Raw genomic sequence first — 27,630 nt, 5'->3', positions numbered from 1 at the left:
TAGGCTCTGGCTCCCTTCTCTGCCGAAGGCTCTGCAGGTGCCAGGTGGCTGAGGAGTTAAAATGCTCCCTCCTCAGCTGGCAGCGAGGGCAGTGTGTTGTGCAGCTGTTGCTCTGAGTGTGTGCCAGGTAGGGAAGGGGCAGGGGATGCAGGCTGGCACTCGTGCCTCGCTGTGCTGCTTGCCCAGGGCACTGCCCTCAGGGCTCTGCTGCAGCCTCAGCAGGTGACCCCCTCTCAAAAGCTCCCAGGCCTCTGCTGGGCATGGGATCACCCCAGGGGCACTGGGTCGGGAGGGTCTCAGTGCCCTGTCCCCGGGGCCCTGTCACCGCAGCACACCAAGGCAGAGCTGCAGCGTCCGGGGACTGCCTGCTGCTGCAGGGCTGGGGCAGCTGCTCAGGTGTGTTTTAAGTGCAGCAGCTGGCACACGGGCACTCCTGAGCTGTGCCCTCTTATCCCCACAGCTGGGTGCCCGTGGAAGTGCCTGCTGAGGCTCAGTGGCACAGAGCAGGCTCCAGGGCCCAGCCCTGGCAGCCTCCCTCCTCAGCAGCTCGCTGCTGGCTGGGTGTCCTGTGCTAGACGTGGGCACCTAAGGGGCACCGACGTGCTCCTGTGCCTGCCGGGCACCCTGCTGACCCCAGCTAGCCGAGAGGCCTGAGCCCTCCCACTGAAGCCCTTCGGGTGGACTCTAGGTTGTCCCTCGGGCTCCAGAGGAGGAGAGGAGTCGCTGGTGCAGCCGGAGGTGGCGGAGCGTGGACGCGGCAGCCGCCGGGCAGCAGAGCCGCGGGGGCCGGGAGCTGGCACAGGCTCAGGTACTTGCGTCTCTCGTGTTTACCGGGGGCGGCAGCTCTGGTGCGCTCTGTGCAGCCAGGGCGGGCTGCTGCGGGAGGCCAGGGCGGAGGAGGAGGCTTGAGACGCCCAAAGGGATTAGGCGCTCCTGGGACGGGGAGCGGCACTGGCTGCTGTGCTGCCGCCCGGGCTGAGGCAGGGCAGGGACAGCAGCCTCCAGCTCGTCACCGGCTGGACCTCCGAGGGAGCTCTCTGCCCCTCTGGCCCGGGGCTGCGGGTTCAGAGCTGCCGTCGGCCTCGGGTCACCGCCGCCTGCTGTGGCACCTTGCGTGCCTCTTGCTGCCTGCGCAGCTGTGCCAGGCCTCCCCTCGGCTGAGAGCTGCCATCCAGGATGCATCTTTCATCTCCTGTCTCTCCGGAAAGCCTCAATAATTAATGGGCTCCGTTATGTAAAGAGGCCATAAACCATGCGAGCCGCACCCCCAGGCGTGTGCTGTCAGCGCTCCGGGACGCTCCGCACCTCCCCGGGACGCTCCGCACCTCCCCGGGCCCCTCGGCACAGCCCTGCGGAGGAATTCTGCCCGCGGTGCCGCTGCCAGCCCAACGAGCTCCAGCTGTCTGAGCCGGCAGGGCTGCCCTGGCGCTGCCAGGGCTGAAGCTCTGCAGGTGCTAGGCGGCTTTACGTGTTAAGGAGTTAAAATGCTCCCTCCTCAGCTGGCAGCGAGGGCAGTGTGTTGTGCAGCCTTCTGCCCTGGCCCCAGGGACCCCTTTCACTCGGCTGGGGCCATGCAGCTGCTGCAGGGGGGCACTAAGACCGCTGCTGGAGGTCCAGCTGGCCTGCTGGGCACACGCCTGGAGCTCTCCATCATCTGCCGAAGGGGTCTGGCCTCTGAGCTGTACAGCAGCTCCCTGGTGCCCGGGCCCCAGCCCAGCCCCAGCCCTGAGTGCTTCCCGTGGTTTGCGCTCAGCTTAGCTGTCTCTTGACCGCATCCCGGGGATGAGGCAGGGCTTGGATCGTGGCAAAGTGGCCCAGGAGCCCCCCGGGGGAGCGTCCTGTGCGCCTGCCGTGAGCTCTGCGCTGTGGCAGGAAGAGCCAAAGCAAGGAGGAGGTTAACCGAAGAGCAAGGCCCCGGGGGAGGGAAGGGTGGGAGAGTCCTGACTTCCTGCGGCCCCCGGGGGAAGGCTGCGGCCGGGTTCGAGGGCGATCCGCCGAGCCCGGCAGGAGAAGCGCTCGCACCGGATTTGTCTCGGCCTGGCAGCGCCGACGCAGCCTGGTGCTGGGTTGCCGCTTCGGACCCGTCCGCCGGGGGGGACGCCTCTGGGCAAGACCCTGCCTGGGTTACTTGTTCGTGTGCAGTTGGTGCCCGGGGGCAGGGCAGTGAGCAGAGGCTGCTGCCCCCACGAGCTCTGCCTCAGCAGCTCCTGCATGTCGGGCAGAGGGCAGAGGCTGCCGTGCCCAGGGAGGGCTGGGGTCGAGGCTGGCAAAAGCCCTCCTGGCTCACAGCTGCTGTGGCATCTCCCCAGAAGAGGAGCTGCGTTCCCCTGTGCCTGCGCTGCGCGGCAGCTGCCGGGCGCTGCCCGAGCAGAGGCTGCGCCAAGCGGGAGCTGGGGGCTGCTCCGCGGGTGGGGCTCTTAGTGGCTGTGCCGGGGGCCACCGCGAGCCGGTTGCGCCTCTGCAGCCCAGCTCCCGCCGGAGTTCGCGGCACAGGCGGGACAGGCGGCAGCACGGAGCTCCGAGCCGGCCGTGCCCGCTGCCTGCCCGCTGAAGCGCCAGGGACGCAGTGATAGCCCGGGGCCGGTAACGGGCTGGGGGGACCCTGGGCGCGGGGCTGCCTCCCGCCCAGCCGGTCCGGCCCCTCCGAGCGGAGCTCGACACCGCGGGCGGCACTCCGGCGCCGGCCGCCTGCAGCCGGGGCCGGGTAGCGGCTCCCCTCGGTGCGGCTCTCTCGGCGGCGGCCCCGGGGAAGCCGCGCCGCCCCCGCTGCCGGGGCACCGGCACTCCCCGCTCCCGCCCCCGCTCCGCAGGCCTGGCGCCGCCGCTGCCGCCCGCCGGGGGGCGCCCGCTCCGCGCTCCGATTCCCGCGGCGGCGGCGAGCGGGGCGGGGCGGGGGTGTGAGCGCTGCCCGCCGGCCCCGGGGCGGGCCCCGCCGCGCCGCCCCCCGCGCTTTGTGCCGCTGCCGCCCTGCCTCCCCTCCAGCGCGGTGGCAGCAAATCGGCCCGGCGGGGCTTCCTGCCCCCGGTAGGCACCGCCGCCACTGCGCCTGCCCCCCGCTTCTCCCCGCCCCTCCGGGCCGCCGCCGGCGGGGCTCCCCGTCGCGGGGGGAGCGCGTTCCTGCGGCCGCGGAAAGCCTCAGCCGGCAGCGGCAGCGCGGGCGGGCCCCAGCGCCGCCCCCGGCCGGCACCGCCCCCGGCCCCTTGCCGCCGGCCCTCGGCTCCCGCCGGCCGCCTTCCGCCGCCCGTGGGCAAGGAGCAGCGGCAGGAGGGGGCGGCGGGCGGCTCACCTGGGCCAGGCGGGCGGGGCCCACCGCGGAGCCCCGGACGAGAGCGGCGGCCAGCGGGGCGCCCCGAGCAGCGGCTCCATGGCGGCCGCGGCGGTGGAGCCGATCTACGGACTCTCCGAGGACGAGGTGAGCCGGGAGCACCCCCACCGGGGCCGGGTCGGGGGCGGGAGCGCGGCCCCGCGCCCGTGCCCGCGCCGCACGTGTGCGCGCCCGTGCCCGAGCGTGCCGGGGTGCGGGCGGCCCCGCCCGCCGCGGGGTACGGGAGCCCTTCGCCGCCGCCCACGGAAGGGAGGCGGCGGGAGCCGGCCCCGCGGGCAGCCCCCGGCGCCGAGCGAAGGTCGAGGGTCGGTCCGGCGTGGCGCTCGGAGCCCGCCCCGCGGGGCGCCCCCGCCCGGCGGCAGCCACGGGCAAGCCGGGGGACGCGGCGGGGGCCCGTGGGGCGTGCTGGCCCCGGCGACCGCCCCGTGTCCGTGGTCTGGCTAGTCGGCCGGGCTGCGGAAGAGGGTCCCGGCGGCCGTTCCCGCCGCAGAGCGCCGCCCGGGCCGTGTCCGTCGCCCGCCGCCGTGTTCCGCCCCCCCACCGCTCGTCCGTGCCGGGCGCCCGTGATCGGGGCCGGCGGCGAACAAAGAGCCGGGGCTGGCGGCGGAGGTGCCGGAGGCGGGGGCAGGCGCTGCCGGTGTGCCCGGGCAGGGAGCGGGGCCGGCCAGCAGCGTGCCGGGAGCGGGTGGCAGGCGCAGCCTGGTGCCTGCTGTAGATGGCAGCTGATAGGGGCAGCCCCGGCGGTAACTAATCGCCGGGCGCGGGCGGCGCCGCCGGTGGCTCTGCAGAGCCGCGCGGTTACCGTGCCTGGCGCTCCCCGCAGCTGCCGGGGCCAGTGCCCTTCGGGTCGCCCCGCTGAGGTGCCCCCCTTGTCCTCAGCAGCGGCGGGAGGGGGACGGCTTGGTCCCTGAGCTCTGCTCTCAGCCTGGCACTGCCGGTGCGTGTGGCATGCCTGGCTGCGTCCCTGGCGCTGAGCAGCAGCAGTGCCGGCCCAGGGCACGGGCTGCCTGGCAGACTTGTGTCGCAGGAGAACTCGGCACGTACAGGCTGGCATCGGGAGCTGCCAGGCAGTTCTGCTAGCCTCTGGGTTTGAGTGGCAGCGGCTCGGGCTGCCGGCACTGCCGGTGCTGCCTGCGGGGAGGCTGTGCGGGGCTGCGCGGGGGCGGTGAGCGCTGCCGTGTTGATGCACACAGATCCGAGGTGCTCCGTGCCTGCAGGCAGGGCAGAGGAGGAGTCTTGAGCGCGTAGGGCGGGGGGCACAGCACAACACCGAGGGCGAGCCCTGGCTCCCTTGGCACTGGAGGAGCCTTGCTGTGAGGACGAGGCTGGATGGCAGCGACCGGCACTGCGGGAGGCCGCCGGCGGCACGGGGACGCTTCAGGTGACCGCAGCGATCCTGCCTGCTCCCGGGGCCAGGGCACCTGCACGGGCTGGGGGTGGCCAGGCCGGGTGGCAGTGATGGTGACCCGGGTGTGTTGGCAGGGGCGAAGCCTGGAGCCGAGGGCCAGGAGCCTGCCTGTGCCGCTGCGTCCTCACCGGCACCCTCTGCCCCTGCCTCCGCCCTCGCCATGTGCTGGGTCTGGCACAGGATGCCCGAGAGAGGCGGGGATGGGACAGAGAGCTGCAGCTGCTGGCTGTGCTGCTTGGCACCTGCCCCCCATCGGCTCACAGGCGGAGCTGCTGCCGTGCTGTTCACTGGGGACCTGGCAAAGGGTGGGCACGGTGGCCCGGGTAAGAAGAGTCATGTGGCAAACGTGCCCAGGTGAAAGCGAGCTGGTGGGGGAAGAAGTGCTGGGAGAAGCAAGGTTGTGCTCTGCAGCGTGAGCCAGGACACAGACGCAGCGGTGGGTACAGGTGGCGTGCCATGGTGTGATGGGCAGGGGTCTGAGGACAGCAGCAGCCTGCCCCATGGCGCAGACTGTGGGGCAGATGTGGGCAGAGGAGGCCCTGAAGGAGGAGGATGTCCCTCGGCTGCCAGCTGGCTTCCCGAGGGCTGCAGCCAGCGGCTGGGTGAGTAGGGCTCTCCATGGGCAGTGGCTGCCCCTCGGCCTGGGCCTGCCTTGCCGTGGTGCTCTGCAGAGCAGGCACGGCCTGGCAGAGACCCTGGCAGAGGCCCTGCCAGGGCCGTTAAGCCTGCAGCTCTGGTGGCTGACAGTGGTTTGTGTGGGGCTGGAAAGGGGCCGTGGGCAGGACTGGCAGCCCTGGCACCCCTGCTGACAGGGGACAGTGGTTATTAAATGCCCTGTGGCTCCCCAGCAATGTCTCTTCCCATGAGTGCAGCAGAGGCTGCAGGGTGGATGGCAGCAGGCCTGCTCTGCGTGGCACAGCAGGCACACAGAGCAGGTGCCCACACTCCTCTCTGTAAGTAGCTGTGAGTCTTGGTGGGCACCTCCAGCCTGGGCGCCTGCTGTGGCTGTGTGCTGCAGGCTGATGGGTGCTGACGCTGGCAGTGCCTCGGGGACATCCTGAATGTGGCACTCAGCCCCTGCCAGTCTGCCACCTTCCGCAGGTGCTGTTCTGGCGACCCTGTGCCAGTCTGAGCTACCCACAGTGAGCATCTGCCCAAGTGAGGTGCCAGTCAGCTTGGGCTCCCATGAGCTCTTTGCCACAGGGCTGACCCGAGCCCTGGCACCAGCTGCCCGGGGAGCGAGTCCAGCTGCTTGCACCGTCCAGCAGCCGTCTGGCCGTGGCACTGGTGAGTGGCTGCAGGCCAGTGAGTGCCGGGGCCCGTGCCAGGCCGGGAGTCCTGTGAGGTGTGTGAAAAGCTGCACCCCTGGCAGCTGGCAGAGCTCCTGTGCCTCTGCAGGGCACTGCTGCTGCCATGCACAGCCACCTTGGCCTTGGGAGCTGCTGCAGGCCTTGGGCTAGCAGGGAGAAGGGCAGCAAAGCCATGTGATGTGCAGGGCTCCCCTGGTGCCAGCACACCCTTGTCTGGGTACTCCTTGGCACACCGAGTGCCTCAGGAGCTTGGGAAGGACCTCAGGAAGGATAGAGGTGATCTCTCCAACCTCATTCCCTCTGTGCCCTCTTCCTTGCTGCCCTGGGAAGAGGCTGTGCTGTGTCCCTGCTTCCTGGCACCTTGGGTTTGAGTCTGTCTGTGCCCATCTTCCCTGCTGCCCTGGGAAGAGGCTGTGCTGTGTCCCTGCTTCCTGGCACCTTGGGTTTGAGTCTGTCTGTGCCCATCTTCCCTGCTGCCCTGGGAAGAGGCTGTGCTGTGTCCCTGCTTCCTGGCACCTTGGGTTTGAGTCTGTCTGTGCCCATCTTCTTGCTGCCCTGGGAAGAGGCTGTGCTGTGTCCCTGCTTCCTGGCACCTTGGGTTTGAGTCTATCTGTGCCCATCTTCCCTGCTGCCCTGGGGAGAGGCTGTGCTGTGTCCCTGCTTCCTGGCACCTTGGGTTTGAGTCTGTCTGTGCCCATCTTCCTTGCTGCCCTGAGAAGAGGCTGTGTTGTGTCCTTCCTTGCCCCTTGGGTGCCTGAGAGGCCAGGAGCTGGCAGTGGCTGTCGATGGCTCCATGAGCACTGCCATGCCCCTTGCCAGCATGCCCGCCTGGAGGACAGCCTGGCAGCTCCGGTGCCTCCTTGCTCTTGGGAGAGGATCCCTTCTGTGCTGCTGCCTGGCAGTGCCAGCCCAACTGGGGCTGCTCTCTGCTGTGACATCAGGGCGAGGTCTACCACGGTGCTGGCATGGGGAGGGTAGGAGGCAACACCGACAGGACAAAGGGCTCCGGGATGGGGCCTGCGGGCAGCTGCTCTGGCGTTGAGCTCTCCTGTGGGCTCGGGGCTCTGCAGCGATTGCCCTCTGCTTAGTGCCAGGTCAGGGGCCTCTGCTTGGGTGCTGCCCATCAGATGGGGCTGCCAGAGCCTTAGCAGCAGTGCAGCTGTGTGCTGGGTAACTGGCATCAGCTCTGCCACTCAGCTGGGTGCCAGAGCAGTGACACCCTGGAGCTGGCTGCTGCACTGGTGCCTGGCAGGCAGGCTGGAGGAGGCCACGTTTGCAGCAGGGCTGCTGGGGGCCGTGTCTGGACTCTGGGTGCCAGGCACTGCTCCTGAGATGCTGCCTCCGTGCCCAGTGCCCCTTGCTGCTCACCCTGTCCCTCAGCCACGCAGTGCCCCTCTCTGCTCACCCTGCCCATCCTTCAGGCACTGCCTCCGTGCAGTGCCCCTCGCTGCTGTGCTGCAGTGAGCACCTCCAGCAGTCGCTCTTCTGTTGACTGCCTTGCCAGGGAAGGAAGCTGAGCTGGGTGCATGGGCTGCAAGGGCACTGCCTTCCTGGGCACAGCACGGGGAGCCTGCAGGGAGGTGACAAAGTCCAGCTGAGGAGGCATTTCGTAAAAGCAGAGCCTTGCCCAGCCACCTATGGGGCACAGCAGCAGCAGCAGCGTGAAGGGGCAGCCGCTGGCTCCGGGGGCTTGCTCTGAAGCCCTCTGCAGGAGCTAGCAGCGTCCCCGGGGCCTGCGGCTGGCCCCTCGCCCGCAGCGGGCAGGAGGGGCAGCGCCGAGGCCAGCTGCTGAGCGCCTGCTGGGGCTTGGGGTGCCCAGCTCCGCGCGGGGGCTGGCTGTTGGCGGGCACTGTGCCGTGCTGGATGGCACAGCGGCTCTGCCCCGGTGCCCTCTGCCCGGGGTGAAGGTGGGCTGTGCCCCCGGCAGCCGATGCCCTGTGCCACCCCTCCTGGCCAGGTCAGGTCCCCTACAGGCGGTGCGGGAGCTCAGGGTCCCTGTGCCTGGCTGCTGGGTCTGCCATGTGCCGGGGGATGCCCAGGCCTCATGCGGCCTGCCCAGGCGCAGCCTGTCACGGGCTGCAGGGGCACAGCCTGCGGCCCGAGAGGTGCCCGGGAGGCGCTGCCATGCCGCCGGTGCCAGGCGCTCGGGGCAGGAGGCTGCACGCCGCGGGACCCCTCCCGGCTGCCCGGGCTGCTGTAGCAGCTCTGTGGGCAGCAGAGCCGTGGCTGTGCCCCGGGCAGCGCTGGCACAGCCTTTGGCCCCGTTGGCCGGGGCAGCTGAGGGCGGTTGCCGGGCAGGGGGCAGGCGCAGCTGGGCGTGGTGCGGCCCCAGCTGGTCTTCATCTGCCGCACCTGTGGCCCCGGGCGGCGCCCCCGCAGCGCTGCTCGGCGCGGGGCAGCTGCCCGAGGGGCTCTTGAGCTCCTCTGCACCGCGGGGGCTGCCGGCTGCCAGCCTCGCGTCTGCTGCCCGTGGCGCCGCGGGAGCTGCCGAGCGGGGCCGAGGCTCAGAGGTAAGAGCGGGGAGGGCAGCGCTGCCCGGGGGCTGTGCCAGGGCCGCGGGGAGGTCTGCGCTGGCTTTGTCTGCGGGAGCACTGTGGGCAGGAGAGGGCTTCCTGCTGCCACCTGTGCTGGCGTTCTGCTGTGGGCAGCGTGCCAGGGGGCTGGGGGGAGGCTTTGCAAGGCTCAGCAGCTCCGAGCCCCGGGGCTGGGGGGAGGCTTTGGAAGGCTCAGCAGCTCCGAGCTCCCGGCCAGGGGGCTGGGGGGAGGCTTTGGAAGGCTCAGCAGCTCCGAGCCCCCGGCCAGGGGGCTGGGGGGAGGCTTTGGAAGGCTCAGCAGCTCCGAGCCCCAGGCCAGGGGGCTGGGGGGAGGCTTTGCAAGGCTCAGCAGCTCCAAGCCCCCGGCCAGGGGGCTGGGGGGAGGCTTTGGAAGGCTCAGCAGCTCCGAGCCCCAGGCCAGGGGGCTGGGGGGAGGCTTTGGAAGGCTCAGCAGCTCCGAGCCCCAGGCCAGGGGGCTGGGGGGAGGCTTTGGAAGGCTCAGCAGCTCCGAGCCCCAGGCCAGGGGGGCTGGGGGGAGGCTTTGGAAGGCTCAGCAGCTCCGAGCCCCGGGGCTGGGGGGAGGCTTTGGAAGGCTCAGCAGCTCCGAGCCCCAGGCCAGGGGGCTGGGGGGAGGCTTTGGAAGGCTCAGCAGCTCCGAGCCCCAGGCCGGGGGGCCGAAGCCGGGGCTGACCCCGCGGGAGCAGGAGCCTGGGCTGAGAGGTCCTGTCCAGCCCAGCTGCGGGCGTGCTGCGGCAGGTGGGGAGCGCCTGGGCACGCCGGTGCCAGCTCGCTCTGTGCCCTGCGCTCGCGTCCTGTGCCTCGCCGTGTGCTGGCTGCGCTGCGCCAGGCTGGGGGCCGAGGGGCTCTGCCCAGGCCAGGCTGGCACCGGCGCGGAGCAGCCCCGGTGGCTCGGATAGGGCAGGAACGCGGGCGGGAGCTGTGGCACCGCGGGTTGCTGTGGCAACCTGGTCTCCGGCGGGCTGCTGTCCCTCGGCTTTAACCCCTTGCAGCCGGCCCGGGGGGAGGCAGGGAGCAGCTGGCGTTGTCTGCTGGGGCTAGCTCCAGGTGGCCTGCGGCAGGCCTTGCTTCCCACGGTGCCTGCTGCCGGCCTCCCTCCCGGGGCTGGTGGCCCGGGGGCAGCGAACTCAGCAGCAGGCTGAGCGTCGCAGGCAGAGCAGCCCTGCACCCAGGCGGTGCCATGCGTGTGCCCAGCGGCTGTGCCAGGCCGCGGGGGGCTGGCTCAGGAGCTGCAGGGTGGCCCGAGGCAGGCCAGGCAGAGTGCTGCAGGAGCAGGCTTGGGGCTGGTGCCCTGCTCCACTGCTGCCCTGCCAACCCACCTGCCGTGCCATGACTTCTGCTGTGGCCACCCTCCAGCCCTCAGCTGCCTCCCTGCGGGGCAGGGACTTGGACCTTTCCCCTTGCCCTGGCTTCCCTCTGCCTGCAGCACCTCCCTTGGGTGCCCCTGGCTGGCTGGAGACCACAGCTCTGTGCTTGCCATGAGGCACAGGGCCAGCCCCTCTGAGCGAGGGGCAGCTGGCACCTGCATCTCTAGAGCAGTGATGCCCTTGGTGTGGAAGGGGCTGTGGTTGGTGCCACACAAGCCACTGTCCTTTCCTTGCCCAGGGCTGGGGCTGCCCTGGTTGTTATCTGCACAGCTTGTGGTGGAAAGCAGACACTGGGCAGCCCTGGGTGCCAGGCTGACTCCTTGGTTAGCAGTCGCTTCCGTCTCGGAGGGTTCTGTGCCCCTCAGTCTTCAGGTACTCTGCTGGTGGCTGCCTTGGGTCACCCTGTGGTTAGGTGGCACCTGGCACGCAGGGAGCATGCCAGCTGCCCTCGGCCCTCTGCTGGCACCGCCGAGGCTCTTGGTGGCTGGGACCTGGGACCTGCCTGGGCTGGGAGCAGATGTGGCAACTTCAGGGCTTGCCCTTTGTGCTCCAAGCCTGCTGCTTGCCCACGGAAGCCCAGCACAGCTCGTTCTGACTTTGGCACAGCCTGGCTGGAGTCTGGCACAGAAAAGCTCCCCCTGGGCTTTGGGAATCCTGTGGGCCACTGCTCCGAGTGAGCTTTGCACAAGCCTGGTGGGGGGGAGGAGAGGGCCCAGAGGGGTGGTTGTGTCCGGGGGCACTGCGAGTGCCCCTCAGCTGCTCTTGCCTTGGGGCTGAACTGCTGTTCAGCACTGAGTGTCCTCAGCTGTGCTCTGCAGCCCTGCCTGCCGTGGGCAGCTTAAGCAGCTGCAGCTGAGAGAGTGTCTGGGCCCAAGGGCACCACCTGGAATGCCCAGAACCGGGGGCTGGTCTGAAGCCCAGCACGTCCAGCAGCAGGAGCCAGGGCAGGAGGCAGCTTTGGTGCCCCTGCAGCAGCTGCTGCCTGCCTCCGTGCTGTAGCCCAGCTGCACACCAGGCCCCATGCTGGTTCCAAGGGGGCACCTGAGGCTACTGTGCAGGCTGCTGCTACCCTGTGTGGTGCCAAGGGCCCTTCAGCACAGCGCTTTCCTTGCTGCCTCCTGTTGTGGGCAGGAACACGCTGCCTGTGGCCCTGTGCACCTACCCTTGGCAGCCAGCTGTGTGCCCCTGCTGCTGCCAAGCTGCGGTGCCCCCCAGGCTGCTGAAGGCAGAGTGCTGCAGGAGCAGGCACTGTCCCTGCCTCCGCCTGCTGCTTGTGGCCTTGGAGTGCCACAGGAGGAGGCAGGAGCGGCTCAGCTGCGGGCACCTCGGCAGAGGGACTTTGCACTGCCCTGCCCTCTGCTCCCTCCCTTTCTGCCGCTTCTGTGGCTCGGGGCCGCTGAGTGCCCGCTGCATGCCCGACCCTGCCGCAGGGCACGGCGCCTCAGCATGCCTTTTGTTGGCTGCAGCAGCCACCCTCCGCATCCAGAGGGCCTGGCGGAACACAGCGTCCGGGCTTGTGTGGCTCCGAGTGCTGAACACTCGAGTGAGTGTTCCTCAGCCGAGTCGGTGTCGAGTAGCAGCTTGGGAACCAGAGCCTGACCTCTGCCCACAACAATCCACTCATTGAGACTGTGGCACCGAGTCCTCGGCAGCGCCTCGGGAGCCGTGAATGCAACGGAGCAGAGCCCAGCCCAGGCTCCCCCCACGGCTCACACCTGCCCTGCGTGCACAGCCGCAGGGCAACAGCCTGGGCACTGGCTCTGTGGGGTGAAAGCTGGGCTCGGGCACTGGCTGGGCAGAAGCTATGCCCAGTGTCTGTATATGGGAAGGTGCAGGTGGGCAGAGCCCAGCAGTCCCCAGTGTCTGGCAAGGTGCAGGTGGGGCAGAGCCCAGCAGTGCCCAGTGTCTGGCAAGGTGCAGGTGGGGCAGAGCCCAGCAGTCCCCAGTGTCTGTGTCTGGCAAGGTGCAGGTGGAGCAGAGCCCAGCAGTGCCCAGTGTCTGTGTCTGGCAAGGTGCAGGTGGGCAGAGCCCAGCAGTGCCCAGTGTCTGTGTCTGGCAAGGTGCAGGTGGAGCAGAGCCCAGCAGTGCCCAGTGTCTGTGTCTGGCAAGGTGCAGGTGGGGCAGAGCCCAGCAGTGCCCAGTGTCTGTGTCTGGCAAGGTGCAGGTGGAGCAGAGCCCAGCAGTGCCCAGTGTCTGTGTCTGGCAAGGTGCAGGTGGAGCAGAGCCCAGCAGTGCCCAGTGTCTGTGTCTGGCAAGGTGCAGGTGGAGCAGAGCCCAGCAGTGCCCAGTGTCTGTGTCTGGCAAGGTGCAGGTGGGGCGGAGCCCAGCAGTGCCCAGTGTCTGTGTCTGGCAAGGTGCAGGTGGGCAGAGCCCAGCAGTGCCCAGTGTCTGTGTCTGGCAAGGTGCAGGTGGGCAGAGCCCAGCAGTGCCCAGTGTCTGTGTCTGGCAAGGTGCAGGTGGGGCAGAGCCCAGCAGTGCCCAGTGTCTGTGTCTGGCAAGGTGCAGGTGGGGCGGAGCCCAGCAGTGCCCAGTGTCTGTGTCTGGCAAGGTGCAGGTGGAGCAGAGCCCAGCAGTGCCCAGTGTCTGTGTCTGGCAAGGTGCAGGTGGGGCAGAGCCCAGCAGTGCCCAGTGTCTGTGTCTGGCAAGGTGCAGGTGGGCAGAGCCCAGCAGTGCCCAGTGTCTGTGTCTGGCAAGGTGCAGGTGGGGCAGAGCCCAGCAGTGCCCAGTGTCTGTGTCTGGCAAGGTGCCGCTAGGGAGCTGCAGCCCCGGGCCGGTGGGCAGCTGCGGGGGGGCAGCCGCGGGCTGCTATCTGGGTCAGAGCCCAGGCTGCAGTCGGGTTTGTGGCCGTGCTGAGCGGGGCAGGCGGCAGGAGCTGGCCGGGCAGGGCCCGGATCGTTAGCTATGGATCGGGTTACATAAACGTGCCAGGCTGAGCAGCTGGCAGCGGAAGCTCCCCCGTTTGCTGGGGCATTCTCCCGGGAGCTCTGCGTTGGGCACCTTCAGCCTGTCCGCCGTGGCCCTGGCACTCCCAGGGCTGCAGACGCAGCTGTCTGTCTGTCCCAGAGCCTTGTCTGTCCTATCTGCCAGGCAGATGCAGTCCTGGGAGCCCCACATGGCCCTGGGACAGACAAAGAGCTCCGAGGAGGTTTGAGCTGCAGGGGCCTGCTGGGTTTGGGTGGTGTAAGGTCACCGGAGGCTGCCCTGAGGGAAGGGACAGCCAAGCTGCCGTGCCAGGGAAGGGGCTTTGCAAGCAGGTTTGTGCCCTTCTGGGCCCTCCTGCTGCGGGCCCTCTGGTGGGAGCTTGGACCAAGGCTGCCAGGTCTCTGAGTACCAAGCTGAGGTGCTGGGAAGCAGTGGATGTGCCTGTATGTTGCCTGGGGTGCAGTCAAAGCACCTGGCCCTGCTCACTGTGCTGACAAAGCCCTTCTCAGTGCCAGGGCAGTGCCATCCTCCTGCCTGCTACCACCTGGCTCCCTCGTCACAGGGTGTCTCCTGCTGCAGGGGCTGGCTCTGTGTGCCAGGGGCTCTGGGCAGGTAGGAGCTGCCGGGCCGAGTGGCTTAGCCGAGGTCGTGCAGCCCCGAGGGAAGGCAGAGGAGCTGCTGTAGCTTATGGCCTTGTGCTTCCTGTCTAGACTGGCACTGAGCAGTCCGTCCGGGTGCAGATGGTCTCGGTGCTGATCTCTGGGCTTTGGTTTGGCTTTGGTTTGGCTTTTTCCCCCCTTCCTTAAAAGGGCATCTGGAAGAGTCAGTTTCAGGTGCCAGGCTCCTGCCAGTGCAGTAGGCTTGGCTGGCATTTTGCACAGCAGCACCTAGGCAGTGCTGCTTCTGTCACCTTGTCACCCCCGGAGCTGCTCTTGGGGTGGGGTTCCCTTGGCTGCAGCATGGCACGGCCTGGCACGCCCTCCTCCAGGAGCTTCTGGACGAAGGCATGTGGGGGTTCTGCGAGCGCGGCAGGAGAGGCTCCGCTGGCCTTCGGGGGGGCAGCGCCAGCAGCGCTCCCGGGCTGCTGCGTGCGAGCTCCCCGCACCGAGGCTCTCGTTTCCTTGGCCAGCTGAGAGGTGCCTGTAACACAGTGACCTGTGCTCCGTTTCCCTCCAGTGACCCTCGGCGGAGCTGCGCCTCCTGCCGCGTCCCGGTGCCCGCTGCAAAGCCGAGACGTTATCGGGGTCTGTTTGCTAAACAAGCCTCAGCGCAAGGGACCGGGGCAGCTGATGTCCGCGGAGGCTGCGCTCCTCTCTCCGCGCCCCTCCCCGTGTCCCCAGCCAGCCGTGGTGACGCCGTGTGCGAGGGCTGGACGTGGCACACATCCCTCGGCGCCCTCTGGGTGCTTCCGTGCAGCAGCAGGTCGCAGCCGGTGCCAGCCTGGCCCTGCAGCCAGCGGCCGAGGGTTCTCCCCTGGAGGCTGCAGCTCCTCCGTGGGTGCGCGCAGCACTGAACGGTTTGCTTGGGCCCTTCTGACCTCGGGCAGCCCAAGCGAGGCATTAGAGCAGGAGGTTAAAGATCTGTTGCCGTGGTGCTCCGGTGTAAACAGAAGGCTGAGTCAAGGATCTGTTGTCTCCTCGGTGCGATGTGTTTTGCAATCTCTGGGGAGCAATAAAAACAGAGCCGAGGCCCCAGCGGATGAAACCGGATTCACGGAGTCTCTCTGCCTGCAGGTAACTTTCCAGTGGGATCTGGTTTCCCTCCTTCCAGCCAGTGGAAATTTACCTCGCCGGTGCCTATCTTGGGTTGAAATCGGCAACGTCTCTGGACAGCGAGAAGGAAAGAGCCCAGCCCCGAGGCAGGCGGCACTGCCCGGCACGGCTCAGCTTCCTGCAGGTGCGATGCTGGAACGCTGGCATCTGCCCTCTGCCCTCCCTGCCTTGCCCGGGGACCTTCGCCGCCTGCCCGGGGCACGCTGCCGCCTCGGCCCCGGAACTGGGGGGGCTGTGCTGAGAGCGCTGCGGTGTGCCCGGTGAGTGCCGGCGGCCGCGGGGCGCAGGGCCCCGGGGCTGTGCTGAGAGCGCTGCGGTGTGCCCGGTGAGTGCCGGCGGCCGCGGGGCGCAGAGCTCGGAAGTTGCTGATGTGAAGTGTGAGTTGTGCATAGAAACGCCCCTGCAGAAGCGCTGCTGGGCCAGGCTGGGGTGGGCTCGTTGCCGGCGCAGGCTGGGGGTTGCTGATTTAGGTGGGACCAAGCCAAGTCCTGCAAAGAGCCGAGTGGGCTGCAGGTGAGAGAGCAGGAGGTCTGCAGAGGCTGTCCTTCAGCAGGGCAAGCTGTGCCCCCCTGCCATGCTCCAGGCAGGCAGGGGCACGGGGACTGGTGTTAATCATTGGCGGGGCAGCAGCCAGCGCGGTCAGCAGTGGCTGGCAGTCTGAGTGCCTCAGCCAGCGCTTTGTGGCAGCCTGCTGCAGCGGGCGAGGCAGGCTGGGCTCGGAAGGCTGAGGGCAAAACCACTTTGCAGGGAGGCTTCTCTGGGCTGTGAGCGCAGTGCTGCTGCCAGCTGTGCCCCACAGCGGCAGCCGGGCCCCGGGCAGTAGCACCGTGTGCTCCCGGGCATGGTCTGCATCGCCGCTGAGCAGGGCGGCTCGGGGAGCAGGGCCGGGGCGGCACTGGGGGTGCTGCTGGCATCAGCACCACCGAGGGGATGTTCGGACCCTCAGGCGTCTGCCTCCTGCAGCGCAGCCCACGGCACTGGGATGAAACTCGCCCCGCAGACAGCTGCCGGCAGGCTCCAGTTCCCTTTCGCTGCAGCAGTAGGGCTGTAGCTCCTTCCGTGGCAGTGGCATTGGGCTGGGCAGCTCTGGCTTCCCTCCTGCCCTTCTCAGGCAGCCCATAAAGCTGCAGTTACCGAATCTGTGTCGTGCTCTCAGCTATCTGAGGCAAACAGCTGAGGTGCAGGGTGGCAGTGCCAGGACAGACCTGTGGGAGATGTTATTGTTGTGTGAGCCAGCTGCAGGGAACAGGGCTTGAGTTACTGTAACTCAAGCTCCTGCCTTGCACTTGGGGAAGGCTTATCAAGAGAGGAAGGGTACAGCTGATACGGGTGGCTGCAGAACCTGTTTCTGTAGGATCCCTTCCAGGCTGAGTGCAGCAGAACCAAACTGGCCAAGCAGGGCGGCAGACAAGGCCAACCGCGGCTGTTACGGCAGCATTCCTCGGGACGTGCTGCGGGGAAGGGTGACCTCAGCATCAGTCTGGTGCCCAGCAGTGGGCATCCTCAGTGGTGCCCAGCAGTGGGCATCCTCAGAAGTGGCCACATGCGTTTGAAAGTTGATCTGGAGCTCCCCAGACAGCAAGGCAGTGAGCCAGGTTTGAGGGGTGCCGTGGTGAGGGTGCAGGGTTCAAAGGCTTTTGCCAGCACAGCCACCTCTGAGCAAGAGGAGTGGAGGGGACAAGCAGGGGTGCTGAGTGGTTCCCCGTGGGGCTGGAGAGACAGCCCCGGGCTCAGGGAGCTGCTGGCAGTGCGGCTCGCTGCGGTCTGAGCTGGCCCCGTGGGGCACATTGCCTTCTGCCTTGATGGCTGTTGCTGGTGGTGCCATTGCTGTGATCTGCTCCGCTTTGACTTAACCCCCAGCAGCTCTGCCGGCGCTGGGCGCTGGCCTTGGGGCTCAGGCTGCCCCGTGGCAGCTAAGCTGCCAGCGGAGCCTGAGCCTTCCCCTGCTGTGCACTGCTCTCCCAGCGCGCCGTGGAGCCGGCTCTGACCCCTGCTCTCCTTCTCTTGACAGGAGGAGTCTCGGATCCTGCGGGTGAAGGTGGTGTCCGGCATCGACCTGGCCAAGAAGGACATCTTTGGAGCCAGGTAGGTGGTGTGCACTGTGTGCTCGTAGCCGGGGGCGGTGCCGGCTGAGCCTGGAGGGCATGGCTGAGGAGCCCGGGGCATGGCTGAGCTCTGCCCTGGAGGTTCAACCGGGTCTGACGTTGCTGCTGTCTGCAGCAGGAGTGGGAGGCCTTTTTCCCTAAAAATGCTCCAATCTCCTCAGATTTTTATCAGGCTGAAATTGGTGGTGTCCAACTCAGCTTTTAGTGGTGACTAATTTCTTAATGCATAAATGAGCCTCCCCGGGGAGCTGCCTGTGTCTCCTTAATGATGCTTGCAGACTGTCTATGAGCTTGCACATCCAGCCTGCAGCCACACCAGAGCAGCAATTAAAAGCTTAATCCACTGCCGGCTGAGGGTGAAACTGGCAGCAAACCTTCCTCAGGTAGCTGAGTGCAGGACCCGGCAAGACACAGCTTTGTTATTCTCCCAGCTTTGAGCAGCAGCTTCTGGCGCTGACTGGCAGCCTCCAAAGCAGCAGCTCCCGCCGGTGGGGTGGGACCCAGCGGGGCTAAAGCAGAGGGAAGCAAGGTTGCCGTTGCAGATGGTAGCCCTGGGACTGCTGGATTTGTGCCCTGGGGGTGCCAGCTTTGTGCCCTAGCTCTGCTCTTTCTGCCTCTCGCCTTTCAGCCCTCGCACACAGGTGTTTGCTTTGCCTGTCCAAGTGGCTGGGTTTTGTGGCTGTCTCCCCAGAGCTTTGATCTTGCCACCCGTGCACAAAGCCAGGCTCGTGAGTGCCATGCAGCCAGGGAGCTGGCACGGCTGGGGCTTCGCCGACGCAGGCAGGGTGCAGTGCCCGCCCTGCTGTGTGCCAGCTCGCAGAGCTTTGCTGTCCTGGCTGAAGTGGCAGTCTGCTGTGCTTGGGCCCTGGCAGTCCTCACTTGGTGCTGCCGGAGCCCTGAGTGTGGGCTGAGCTCCCGGGTGGGATCCTTGTGCGTGTCCAGGGAGGGTGTGCTGTGTGACCGCGCCCACCAGCAGCGCGGGGCGGGGGTGGAGTTCTGGTGGGAGTGCTGAGTGCTGTGCAAACCCACTCTGCTGCGGGCTCCTTGCAGAGGCAGACCAGAGTGCTGAGGGCACTCTCGTGGCCTTTTTGGGAGGCAGGAGGTCAGGTGCGCGCTGAGTGTTTCTGGTGGCTATGCCCTTTAGGGTGAGCTGATCAGAAGTCACTTGGAACCTGCCAGGAGGGCACAGGTTCAGCCCCAGCAGCTGCTGCGGCTGCTCACAGTGGTCGTGCAGGCTTAGTGCTCTGCTGCAGAGCTAAGGCAGCCTGTGCCTGGGAGGGGTAACTGCAGGGCCGTGTTCTGCACCGTGGCGTTGCCTGAGCACTTCTCATCAGCTCTGCCGTTCTGAAGCACTGCCTGCAGGCTCTGAAAGCCTCCTCTTGCCTGGCTGCACCCAGGGAAAGCCTCTTGGCAGCGCAGAGCCCTGGAGAAGCTGCCATTGTTGTCCTGCAGGCTGCAACAATGGCGAGAACTCGGTGCTTTCCATTTCTGCTTTCGGGGCTCATGAAATCGTTTCCTCTCCAATTCCCTCGCAGCTTCTTAAAGGCACTGCCCTCCTGGGCTCAGCTGCCGGCGCTGTTGTTCTGTGGAGCGGGGGAGCGCAGGCTGCGGCGTGATTAATGCTCGGTCACGCCGCGCACAGCTCAAGCGCTGTTACTGCTCTGCCTGCGCTCCCGCAGCGCCGGCCCCGCTCTGGGCAGCAGCACTGCCCGGGCAGCCTGGGAACTGCCCCTGCTCGGCACCTTGAGACCCAGCAGCGGGGCGTGCAGGCTGCTGGGGGGTCTGCAGGCGTGGGTGCAGCCCTGGAGAGCGAGGCTGCTCCAGAGGAGCAGGGTCTGACCACTTTGCTCTGCGGGCTGCCTGCGCAGCTGTGCGATGGGCAGCAGGGCGGGCGGGGGGGTGCTTACCTGCAGGCTGTTCTCTTCAGTCTCCCATCACCAGCTTTGGTCCAGTTCAGGCTGTGGTGTGTCCTGCCCTGGCTGGGAACGCTCTGGGGACAGCTGTGTCCCTGGAACTGTCCCCCTAGCCCGTGTGCTGCCTGGGACTGGCTGTCAAAGCCAGCATGTCCTGCTCCTGCTGCCACCTCCTTTGTCGAGCCCAGGCAGACTCACCGAAGGGAGCTGCTCACAGAAATTAACCCAGCAGCTTCTAACCCAGCAGCTTACCAGAACGTCTCCGTAGGTGCTGCTGCTTGAACCACAGCAGGACTCAAACAAGAGTTTTTACTCCTGCAGGCTTTTGAACAAGTGCTCTGGGAGGGGTTGGGGTAAAGAGCAGTAGGGAGCGTGGCTGTGCAGCCGGCAGCTCCAGTTGGGCACGGTCCAACCTGGAGAGCTGCTTCCGTGGGGAGAGCAGAGCTGGAGAGAGCGTGGCTATGGAGCCGGCAGCTCCAGGTGGGCACAGTGCATCCTGGAGAGCTCTGGGCGCTGCTGCAGTGCCGAGAGCGGACAGCAGAGGGCAGCAGAGATCTCAAGCGCCTGCTGACAGCTGCGTGGTGACAGCTTTCGAGGAAAGGAGCTGCTGCTGCCCCCCGGAGCACGGCCTCTGCCCGCGGGTGCCAGCTGCGCTGCTGCCCCCCGGAGCACGGCCTCTGCCCGCGGGTGCCAGCTGCGCTGCTGCCCCCCGGAGCACGGCCTCTGCCCGCGGGTGCCAGCTGCGCTGCTGCCCCCCGGAGCACGGCCTCTGCCCGCGGGTGCCAGTTGTGCTTGTTGGTGTGTTTGAGTCTTGCCTCCTGCACTTAGCAGTGTCTCCCTGTTCCGTTGTGGGGGAGCCTCCTCTGGGAGCTGTGTGTGCAGTGTTTCCTCCTGCCCAAGCCACCAGGGCTGTGTGCATGCCCCAGGGGTGCAGGTGGCTTCCACTCTGCCTCCCCTCTGGGTTTAGCAGGAGTCACTGCTCACCCTGTGTTGGTATCTTGTCCTCCAGCTCTCCTAACTGCCTTGGGAGGTGTTGCACTGCTCTGGCAGCTCCTCCCCACAGTGCCAGTGACACCCCAGAGTCCTCTATTGCCACCCAACACTTCTTCCCTTCAAGCAGGAAACTGTTCCTTGAAGCAGCTCTCACTGAAGAGACGCTGCCAGGGCAGGCCTTTGGTTTGGAACCCACCTGTGTGCTGGTCAGGCTGTGCCAGGGCCTCAGGGCAAGGCAGGCAGCAAGAGAGTGCCAGAGCTGCAGGGGCTGGCAGAGAGTGACATGCGAGCCACTGTTTGGTGCCCGCTGGTGCTACCTGCCAAAGGAAAGGCATCCCCCAGCCAGCTCTGGCTTCAGGGGGCTGGAGTAGCCCTCCCTTGGATTCACGGATGCAGGCCTGAGCAGGGTGCTGCAGCCTTTGCTGCTGCTGAGCCTGCAGTGCTGCTGCCTGAGTGCCTGCAGCTGCAGCTCCATCTCGCTCCGGAGCCTGCTCAGGCTTTTCCCCCCTCCAGAGCCATCGTTTTGTTACTCCTTAAGTACCATTCTGCTGCTGGGAGAGGAGAGTGTTGTGCCAAGGAGCAGTCAGCCTTAGGGCTGGGCTATGGAATCATCAGCAGGTGACCAGGGTGGCAGATGGAGCTTTTGGTTCCTGTTCTTAGTAGCCTCAGAACCACCAGGAGCATGCCAGTGGGTGCCTGCCCGCAGCCGCTGTGAGGTAGCCGGGGGTGGGCTGGGGCAGAGCCGGGAGGAAGCTCCTCCAGCAGCCTTTGGGACACCTCTGTCTGCTGAGTGGCCTTGGGGCTGCTGTTCTGGTGAGGAGGGCCTGAAGTCATGGCCCTGAGCAGAGGTGAAGGAGAAGATAATGCAGTGATGGCTGCCAGGAAGCGCAGAGCTGCGCGGTGCAGGAACCCCCAGGTCTGGCTCTCCTCCTGCTCCTTCCCCTTGCAAACAGGGTGAAGAGGGTGGTGGTCTGGAGCTGCTTTGGGAGGGGCTTTGCAGCAGGGACGTGGGGGTGCTGCTGCAGAGCCCTCGCTCGGTGAGGGAACAGGAAGGCTCAGGAAATGAGTGGGGCTAAGCTGCTGCTGAGCCTGGTCCGTGAGTAATGCCATCAAAGCCAGGCTGCTCTTCGCTGCCTGCAGTGCTGCTCACCTCTTGCACTGCTGTGTGCAGGCTGCCTGCAGGCCAGAATGTGGCTGCAGCAGCGTCTGGTGTCTGTGAGCCACAGAAGTGAGCAGGGCTCCCTGCGTGTGGGGGCTTGAGTTCTCCTCGTCGCCTGCTCCCTCCCGGAGCTGTTCAGGGCCAGGCTGGATGAGGTCTTGAGCAACCTGCTCTAGTGGGAGGGGTCCCTGCCTATGGCACAGGGGGGTTGGTGCTGGATGAGCTTTGACGTCCCTTCCAACCTAAAGCATTCCAGGATTTTAGTCTGAAAAGGTTTTGCCCTCGCTTGTGTTTTGGATTAGGAGCTCAGCCCCACGGTCTCAGCTGGTGGCCTCATGCTGAGCAGAGTCCATGGCACTGAAAAGCAGAGATGGGAGCAGTGCTGTGAGGCGCAAGTGGAGCCCTGGCCAGAGTGCTGTGGCCCTTTCTGCTCGGCCCTGCTGCAGAAGCCCAGGCAGGGCTGTGCTGTGTGGGATGTTCTCAGGTGCGTGGCGGCAGTGGCTCGGCAGGTCGTGCTGCGTGTGGCAGCATGCAGGCACCTCCCGAGCAGGAGGCTTGGGGCTGGAGCTGGGTGGCAGCTGCAGTGCTTTCAGAGAGCCCCTCTCGACTGCAGCAGGTGATTGTGTGTTGAGGAGATGCTGCTGAGAGGGATGCTGTAGGCTGCTGGGCAGCTGTCCTGTGGGCAAGTCACTGCCACGCTGTCCCTGGCAGCCCCCTGCCAGAAGGAGCAGGTGGGTGAGGTGGAAAGCAGTGGCAGGCCGGGGTAGAGCTGAGCTGCTCCTCTGGAGGCTGCTGGTTTGTTCCCCAGGCTGCTCCTCGGTGCCTCACAGCTCCATCCTCCCTCTGCCTCCTTTGACAGCAGCTGCCTGCTGGCGCAGATGGAGCTGCAGAGCTCTGGCAGGCGAGCCCTAAGCCCCCACAGCCTGTGCTCGAGTGCATCTCGGCGAGCAGTGCCCGTGACGAAGGCTCTGGCGCCGGGAGCTGCACCTCGGTGCTGACTCACGGCAGGCTCCTCAGCCCGCAGCAGGGAGGAGTTTGCTGCCTTCGGCTTCCTCTCCTGTTGCTGTTCCCTGGGGCTGCTGCTGGAGCAAGGTGCGTGGCCCTGCTCCGTTTCCCTGTCCCTCGGCTCTCGGTGGCCGCCCGCGGCAGCTGTTGGCCACAGGAGGGGAGGCAGCACAGGCACAGCACAAGGGTGGGGTGGGCCAGTGGCAGTGCTCGGTTGGGTCGTCTGAAGTGTCTCTAAAGCTGTGGCCTCTTGCCTGTGTCAGGCTGGACAGGCCTGTTCCCAGCACAGCCTCCCCTGTGTGTTTGCTGCTGGGGATGCTGCCTGCACCTCCTGGTGACTTTGCTGGTCCAGAAGTAGCTGTCACTGAGCCAGGTGGTGTTTGGCTTTTCTTTTTTCCCTGCTGGATTTTAGGACTTGATGAGGCATCTGGGAGGGTGAAATAGCACAGGAGGGATTCAGAGAAGGAAGTTGTTGTCAGAGAGAGTGATTGGCATTGGAAAGGGCTGCCCACGGAGGTGGTGGAGTTGCCATCCCTGGAGGTGTTCAAGCCAAGCCTGGCTGGGGCACTTAGTGCCACGATCTGGTTGATTGGTCAGGGCTGGGTGCTAGGTTGGGCTGGATGAGCTTGGAGCTCTCTTCCAGCCTGGTTGATTCTTCTTTGCAGATCTAGGGGCTGGTGTGTGCAATTCTCTGGCAGAGCATTCCTCTGCCTTACAGTCACAAAAGCTGGCCTGCAGGGGAGTGGGAAAAGCACCTTTGCTCTTCCATCCCTTTGTGGGACCAAGAGGGAGTCTGAGCCGTTTGAGAGAACTGAGCTTGTCTGTGTGCTCTGGGAGCATAAAGAGCAGTGCAGAGATCTGCTCTCATTGCTCCTTACTGGAACACATCATTTTGGAGGAGCACCCCAGAAAGGTGGGGACACTGGAGGTGGAGTTTGAGAGAGAATTTTTAGCTCCCTTTTTCCCCCACAAGCACTTCTTTGCAGCTGTCTGTGGTGTGAGTCACTTTCTCCAGCAGCACTGGGACTGAAGTCTTGCAGGGTTTCTTGTGGTGCTAGCTGAGGTGGGAGCCTTGCTGTGGAAAGCAGCGAGCTAGAGGGAAGAGGTGAGAGCTTGGGCTGCTGGGAGCAGTGGATTGCAAGGCTGGCTCTGCAGTGAAGAAGGAGGTAAGACTCTTCTCCTGAAAGCAGGCAGTCCTCTGCTCGGGCCTCCTTTGGAACCCGAGGTGTGGCTGGCAGGAGGAGCCAAACCCAGTTCCTCCTGGGGAGAAGCCGATGGTGGTTTTTGTCTGGTGCAGACAGGAGGCTGAAGCTCAGACGCCGAGCAGTGAGGCAGTGCAGGCAGCGTGCTCTGCAGCAGTGCCGGCAGCTGGCTTCTGTTTGCCTGCTAGCACTGCTCCTTGCAGCAGGAATGGGAGAAGAATTCCCCAGGGAGAGTGGTTATGGGGTAAAATGTTAGTGACTGTGAGAGGCATTCTGCCTTCCAAGGTGGGGTTGGTGCTCCTTGTGAAACTGCTAAAGTTATCTCCTCCTGACCTGGTCTGAAGGTGCCTCTGTTGGCTTGGCTTCCATCAGCTCCTTGAGTCCCAGAGCCACTGAACAGAGCAGGCTGGGATCCTGCTGGTGAATTCCTTCCCTATGCGTGGGAAGGGTGGCACAAAGGGAATGCCCCCGAGTTCTGTGCAAGCCTGGCTTCCCCTGCAGCAGCAGGGCTGTTGGGAGCAGCCTGCTTGGTGTGGCAGGCCTGCACCCATGGCAGGGCAAGGGATGCTCAGTGCTGCATCTGGAGGTGGGTTGCCACCAAAATAGTCTCACTGCCCTCGCATATGCCTGTGCTGCTCTCCACTCCCGACTTTGGTAGGCTGAAAGCCATAAATAATCCCTGGGGATGTGGGCAGAAGATGTTTTGGGGTCTGCTTTCCAAAGTGTTCCCAGCACAGACAGCAGAAGATGTTTTGGGGTCTGCTTTCCAAAGTGTTCCCAGCACAGACAGCAGAAGATGTTTTGGGGTTTGCTTTCCAAAGTGTTCCCAGCACAGACAGCAGAAGATGTTTTGGGGTCTGCTTTCCAAAGTGTTCCCAGCACAGGCAGCAGAAGATGTTTTGGGGCTTGCTTTCCAAAGTGTTCCCAGCACAGGCAGCAGAAGATGTTTTGGGGCTTGCTTTCCAAAGTGTTCCCAGCACAGGCAGCAGAAGATGTTTTGGGGCTTGCTTTCCAAAGTGTTCCCAGCACAGTCAGCAGAAGATGTTTTGGGGCTTGCTTTCCAAAGTGTTCCCAGCACAGGCAGCAGAAGATGTTTTGGGGCTTGCTTTCCAAGGTGTTCCCAGCACAGGCAGCAGAAGATGTTTTGGGGCTTGCTTTCCAAAGCCTTTCCAGCATATGTACAAATTCCACTGCAGCCTCCAGGGGACAAAAGGGAAGCCACTCGTGGACCCAGGCTGCCAGGGCTCTGGCGAGGTCCCAAGGGATGCTGGTCTCTTTGGGGTGGGCTTGCACACTCACCAGGCACAGCTTCTGGGGGAGAAATGGTGGTGTGGGTCTCCGCTCTTTCTTTTCCTGGCCACTGTTTCCTCATGTTGTAAGAGTTTATACTTTCTAACTGCCAGTTGCTGTTGCAAAAGCTGAGCCCAGAGCTGGCAGTGCATTTCGTGTGGCTCAGACCTCCTTGGCCAGTGCTGCTTTCTTTGTCGGCAGTGCTGCATTTGCTGACACCAAGTCAGACACAGGCTCTAGAGAGCGTTGGGGTGGTGCTGTGACTGGAGCAGGGAAACCCTTCTGCCCTTTCCCTTGAGCAGCAGGTGTTCCCACCTTCACCCAGGGAGTGAGCCAGGCTCCAGGCTGGGCTAGCGAGCCAGCCCTCCTTGCCTCACTGCCTGTGGCCTCCAGCTGGGCTGCTTCCCCGATCCCTTCCCCAGCACAGCTCCGTGCAGGGATGTTCTGCCCCGAAGCGGGGGAACACAAGGGCCAGAGCAAATGGCCAGCGTGGAGGGAGGTGGGAATGGCCTGGACTGCACTGCCCAGGGAGGTGGTGGAGTTGCCATGCCTGGAGGTCTTTCAGAAAAGCTGGGATGTGGCTCTTGGTGACATGGTTTAGCTGGTGTCCTGGAGTCAGGTCATAGGCTGCACACGATGATCTCAGAGGCCTTTTCCAGCCTCAGTGATTCTGTGATTCTGAGGCCTGTACTGGCAGCAGTGTCAGCTCAGCTGGCTTACAGTGCTTGCTTCAGGTCAGTAGGCTCCAGTGTCTCATCACTGGGATGGATTCCCCCTCCTGCCCAGGAGTGAGAGCTCGGCTGGTACCCTTCAGCCTGCCTCAGGCTGTCCTGCTCCTAGAGCAGGTAGAGGTGTCAGTGGTGTTCCCTGCAAGGGCAATGCTTCCTTTGTGCGTAGCTGTGGGGCAGAGCTGCCAGTCGAAGGCCACACAAGAGCTGATGTTGAGCAGACCCAAGCCTACTGTCAGCCTGCAGTTCCGAGGGCTGACTGATGGCTCCAGCCCCACACGCTCCTGCTGAGCTGCTCTTTGGCCCCAGGCTGTGTCGCACTAACCACGGCGTCTTCTCTTGCAGCGACCCCTACGTGAAGCTCTCCCTGTACGTGGCAGATGAGAACAGAGAGCTCGCGCTGGTGCAGACCAAGACCATCAAAAAGGTAGGAGTGTGCTCTTCTTCCACTGCTCTGCAGGGGCTGGGCACAGCCCTCTGGCACGAGTGGGGTTTTCCACGTGGGACTCGGACCAAGAGCGTCTTTGGCGCGTGGGGCGCAGCCTGCTGCGTGCTCTCTGCAGCTCGGCTCACCCAGTCTCGCTGCGTCGTTCGCTGGCTCCTGTCCAAGCCATCCTGGACTGAAATCATGAACTAAGAAGCTGCTGTCATCGTCGCTTGACTTCCAGCAAAAATGATTGCTCTTGCATGTCCCCTCCCAAAATTCCCATTCTCGGGATGCTTTCCCTAGGTGGAAATTGGGCACAGCCAAGTGACAGAGGATGTGCTGGAAGAAAAGCCTGGGACCACGCTGAAAACGTTCTCACTTTTCATTAGAACCAAAGGGAAGGTTCATTTGGCTTCTTAATTCATGCCATGCACCCCCAAATCCAGCGGGGTGCTCGGCATCATTGGGCCCTCAGGTCTTAGGAGGTGCTGGCTTGTTTCCTTCCGTCGGGAGCCTTCTGCAGTTAATCTGCTCGTACTGACGGCAGAGAGGAGGTGTCATGGGCTGCCTGGAAAGAGTCCTCAGGTTCCTGAAGCTGCTTGGACAGCAGTGATGGATCTGCAGAGCTGTCGGGGCAGTGCCGAGGGCAGCGGTGCCGCTCTGACAGCAGAGCGCTGGCTGCGGCAGCACGAGTGCAGGGGAGCCTCCAGCAGGGCTGCTCGCAGCCACGTCTGTTCTGCCCAGGCTCTGCTGGCCCTTGCAGTTCTGTGACCTTTGTTCTAATCACACTGCCCCTGTTGGAGAAGACACTGCTGGTGCTAAAGCCATGGCCCATGCTGGTTGTTCCAGCCGTGCTGGAAGTCTGCTGGGTGTTGGGCAGGAAGGCAGGAGAGGTTGAAATGGTGTGGGCCTGGGAATGAGGCCGCGCTGAGGCAGCACCTTGGCATCCTTCTGACAGTCGGCAAGCTACTGAGAAGGCCACTCTGCATGGCAGAAGGTGCAGTGGAGGTGTGGCAGTGGGTGCTGGCACTGGCAGAGGTGCAGTGAAGGTGTGGCAGTGTGTGGGTGCTGCCCTGGGAAGGAGGCGAAACAGGACAGGGTTTGCCACAGTCAGAAGGCTGCTGCAGCCTGGGATCTGCCTCTTCCCCTGACTCTCGCAGCTGAAGCCTGAACTCCCTCAGCTGTTCTCATAACTGTGACAAGGACTCCTCTGCTGGGAAGCTGTGGGTAGTGGCTTCTGTTCTGGATTGTTACCTTGCACCTCAGGACTTGGCTTCCAAGCAGTAACCTTGCTGTGCAACCGGCCCTGTGCTGTGTAGGCAGGCAGCTGTCAGGAGTGTCTTGAGCTGGAGTTAAAAGTCACTGAGACTGGGCAGAGCCAGCCTCAGGAGTGACTCTGAAGGGCGCTGCCAGTGGTCTCCCTCAGCTTTGTGTGGTGGTGGCTCACCCTCCACCTGCTTCTTGCTCTGCTCCTGCTGCCCTGCTCAGTCTAAGGGCTCCCTTTCTGGGCGTGCCTTGGAGGAGACAGTGGGCTGCAGGGTCCCTTTTGTTCCCCTTTTGCATGACCTGGATGGTTGTGTGGTACCTGTGCTGCTGTACCTTCCCCATGTGCACTGCTTGGGTGCAGCCAAGGCAGTTAGTGCCTTGCTCTGAAGGAAGAGTTATCAGCTCAGCTTCATCTGGCCCGGTCTGAGGCAGTTTGTTTTGCTCTGCCCCTCCACACACTGGCTAGCCCAGCTGTGAATGTGGTTAAGGCCTCCTCTTGCCTTTGGAATGGCCTGCTGGAAGTACTCCCTGCTTTCTGCAGAAGAGCTGCAGTGGCTGTTTGCTCTCTGGTGCCTTGCAAGGTGTCAGCTCCTGCTGCGGGGCTGTGGTGTCCTGCTGGCCCCTTTGAAAGCCTGCATGAGCACAGCCCAGCTTTCTCAGCCGAGGAGCTCTGAGGCTCTCAGGGCTTCACCGCTGCATCCCCTGGGACAGCTCCTGCCTTGCTTCAGCTCCTCTGCTGCTCTGCCTGCCCCTGCTCAGTGTTAGACACCATCTCCCTGCCTCGGGCTCAGGCTCGCCACTGAGCTACAGGGCTTAGCAGCATCGCTGCTCTGCTTAGCTGTGCGGCTGGCAGCCCTCCCTGCGCCGTTCTGATGCCCTGTGGCAC

The 27,630-nt window shown here is 65.1% G+C and overlaps 1 protein-coding gene across 6 annotated transcripts in view; it reads left to right on the top strand.

Moving 5' to 3' along the window:
• The first annotated feature begins 3,270 nt into the window (after nt 1-3,270).
• Nucleotides 3,271-27,630, top strand: part of NEDD4L (NEDD4 like E3 ubiquitin protein ligase) — a 64,271-nt gene continuing 39,911 nt past the window's right edge. Inside the window, exons 1-3 of one of the 6 annotated variants that reach the window (XM_064141780.1) lie at nt 3,271-3,412; nt 16,668-16,741; nt 25,397-25,478. In XM_064141780.1, coding sequence (XP_063997850.1) covers nt 3,365-3,412; nt 16,668-16,741; nt 25,397-25,478 — 204 coding nt within the window. In that variant the 5' untranslated portion in view covers nt 3,271-3,364. Of the gene's footprint in view, nt 3,413-8,457; nt 8,554-14,518; nt 14,618-14,649; nt 14,781-16,667; nt 16,742-25,396; nt 25,479-27,630 lie in introns of those variants that run through there. The other 5 variants (XM_064141782.1, XM_064141783.1, XM_064141786.1 and 2 more) reach the window with 5 other exon arrangements.

Source organism: Pogoniulus pusillus, unplaced genomic scaffold (genome assembly GCF_015220805.1).
Source record: "Pogoniulus pusillus isolate bPogPus1 unplaced genomic scaffold, bPogPus1.pri scaffold_72_arrow_ctg1, whole genome shotgun sequence".
Lineage (NCBI taxonomy): Eukaryota > Metazoa > Chordata > Aves > Piciformes > Lybiidae > Pogoniulus > Pogoniulus pusillus.
The sequence above is the reverse complement of the archived record's forward strand: the minus strand, read 5'-3'. Positions and strand labels throughout refer to the sequence as shown.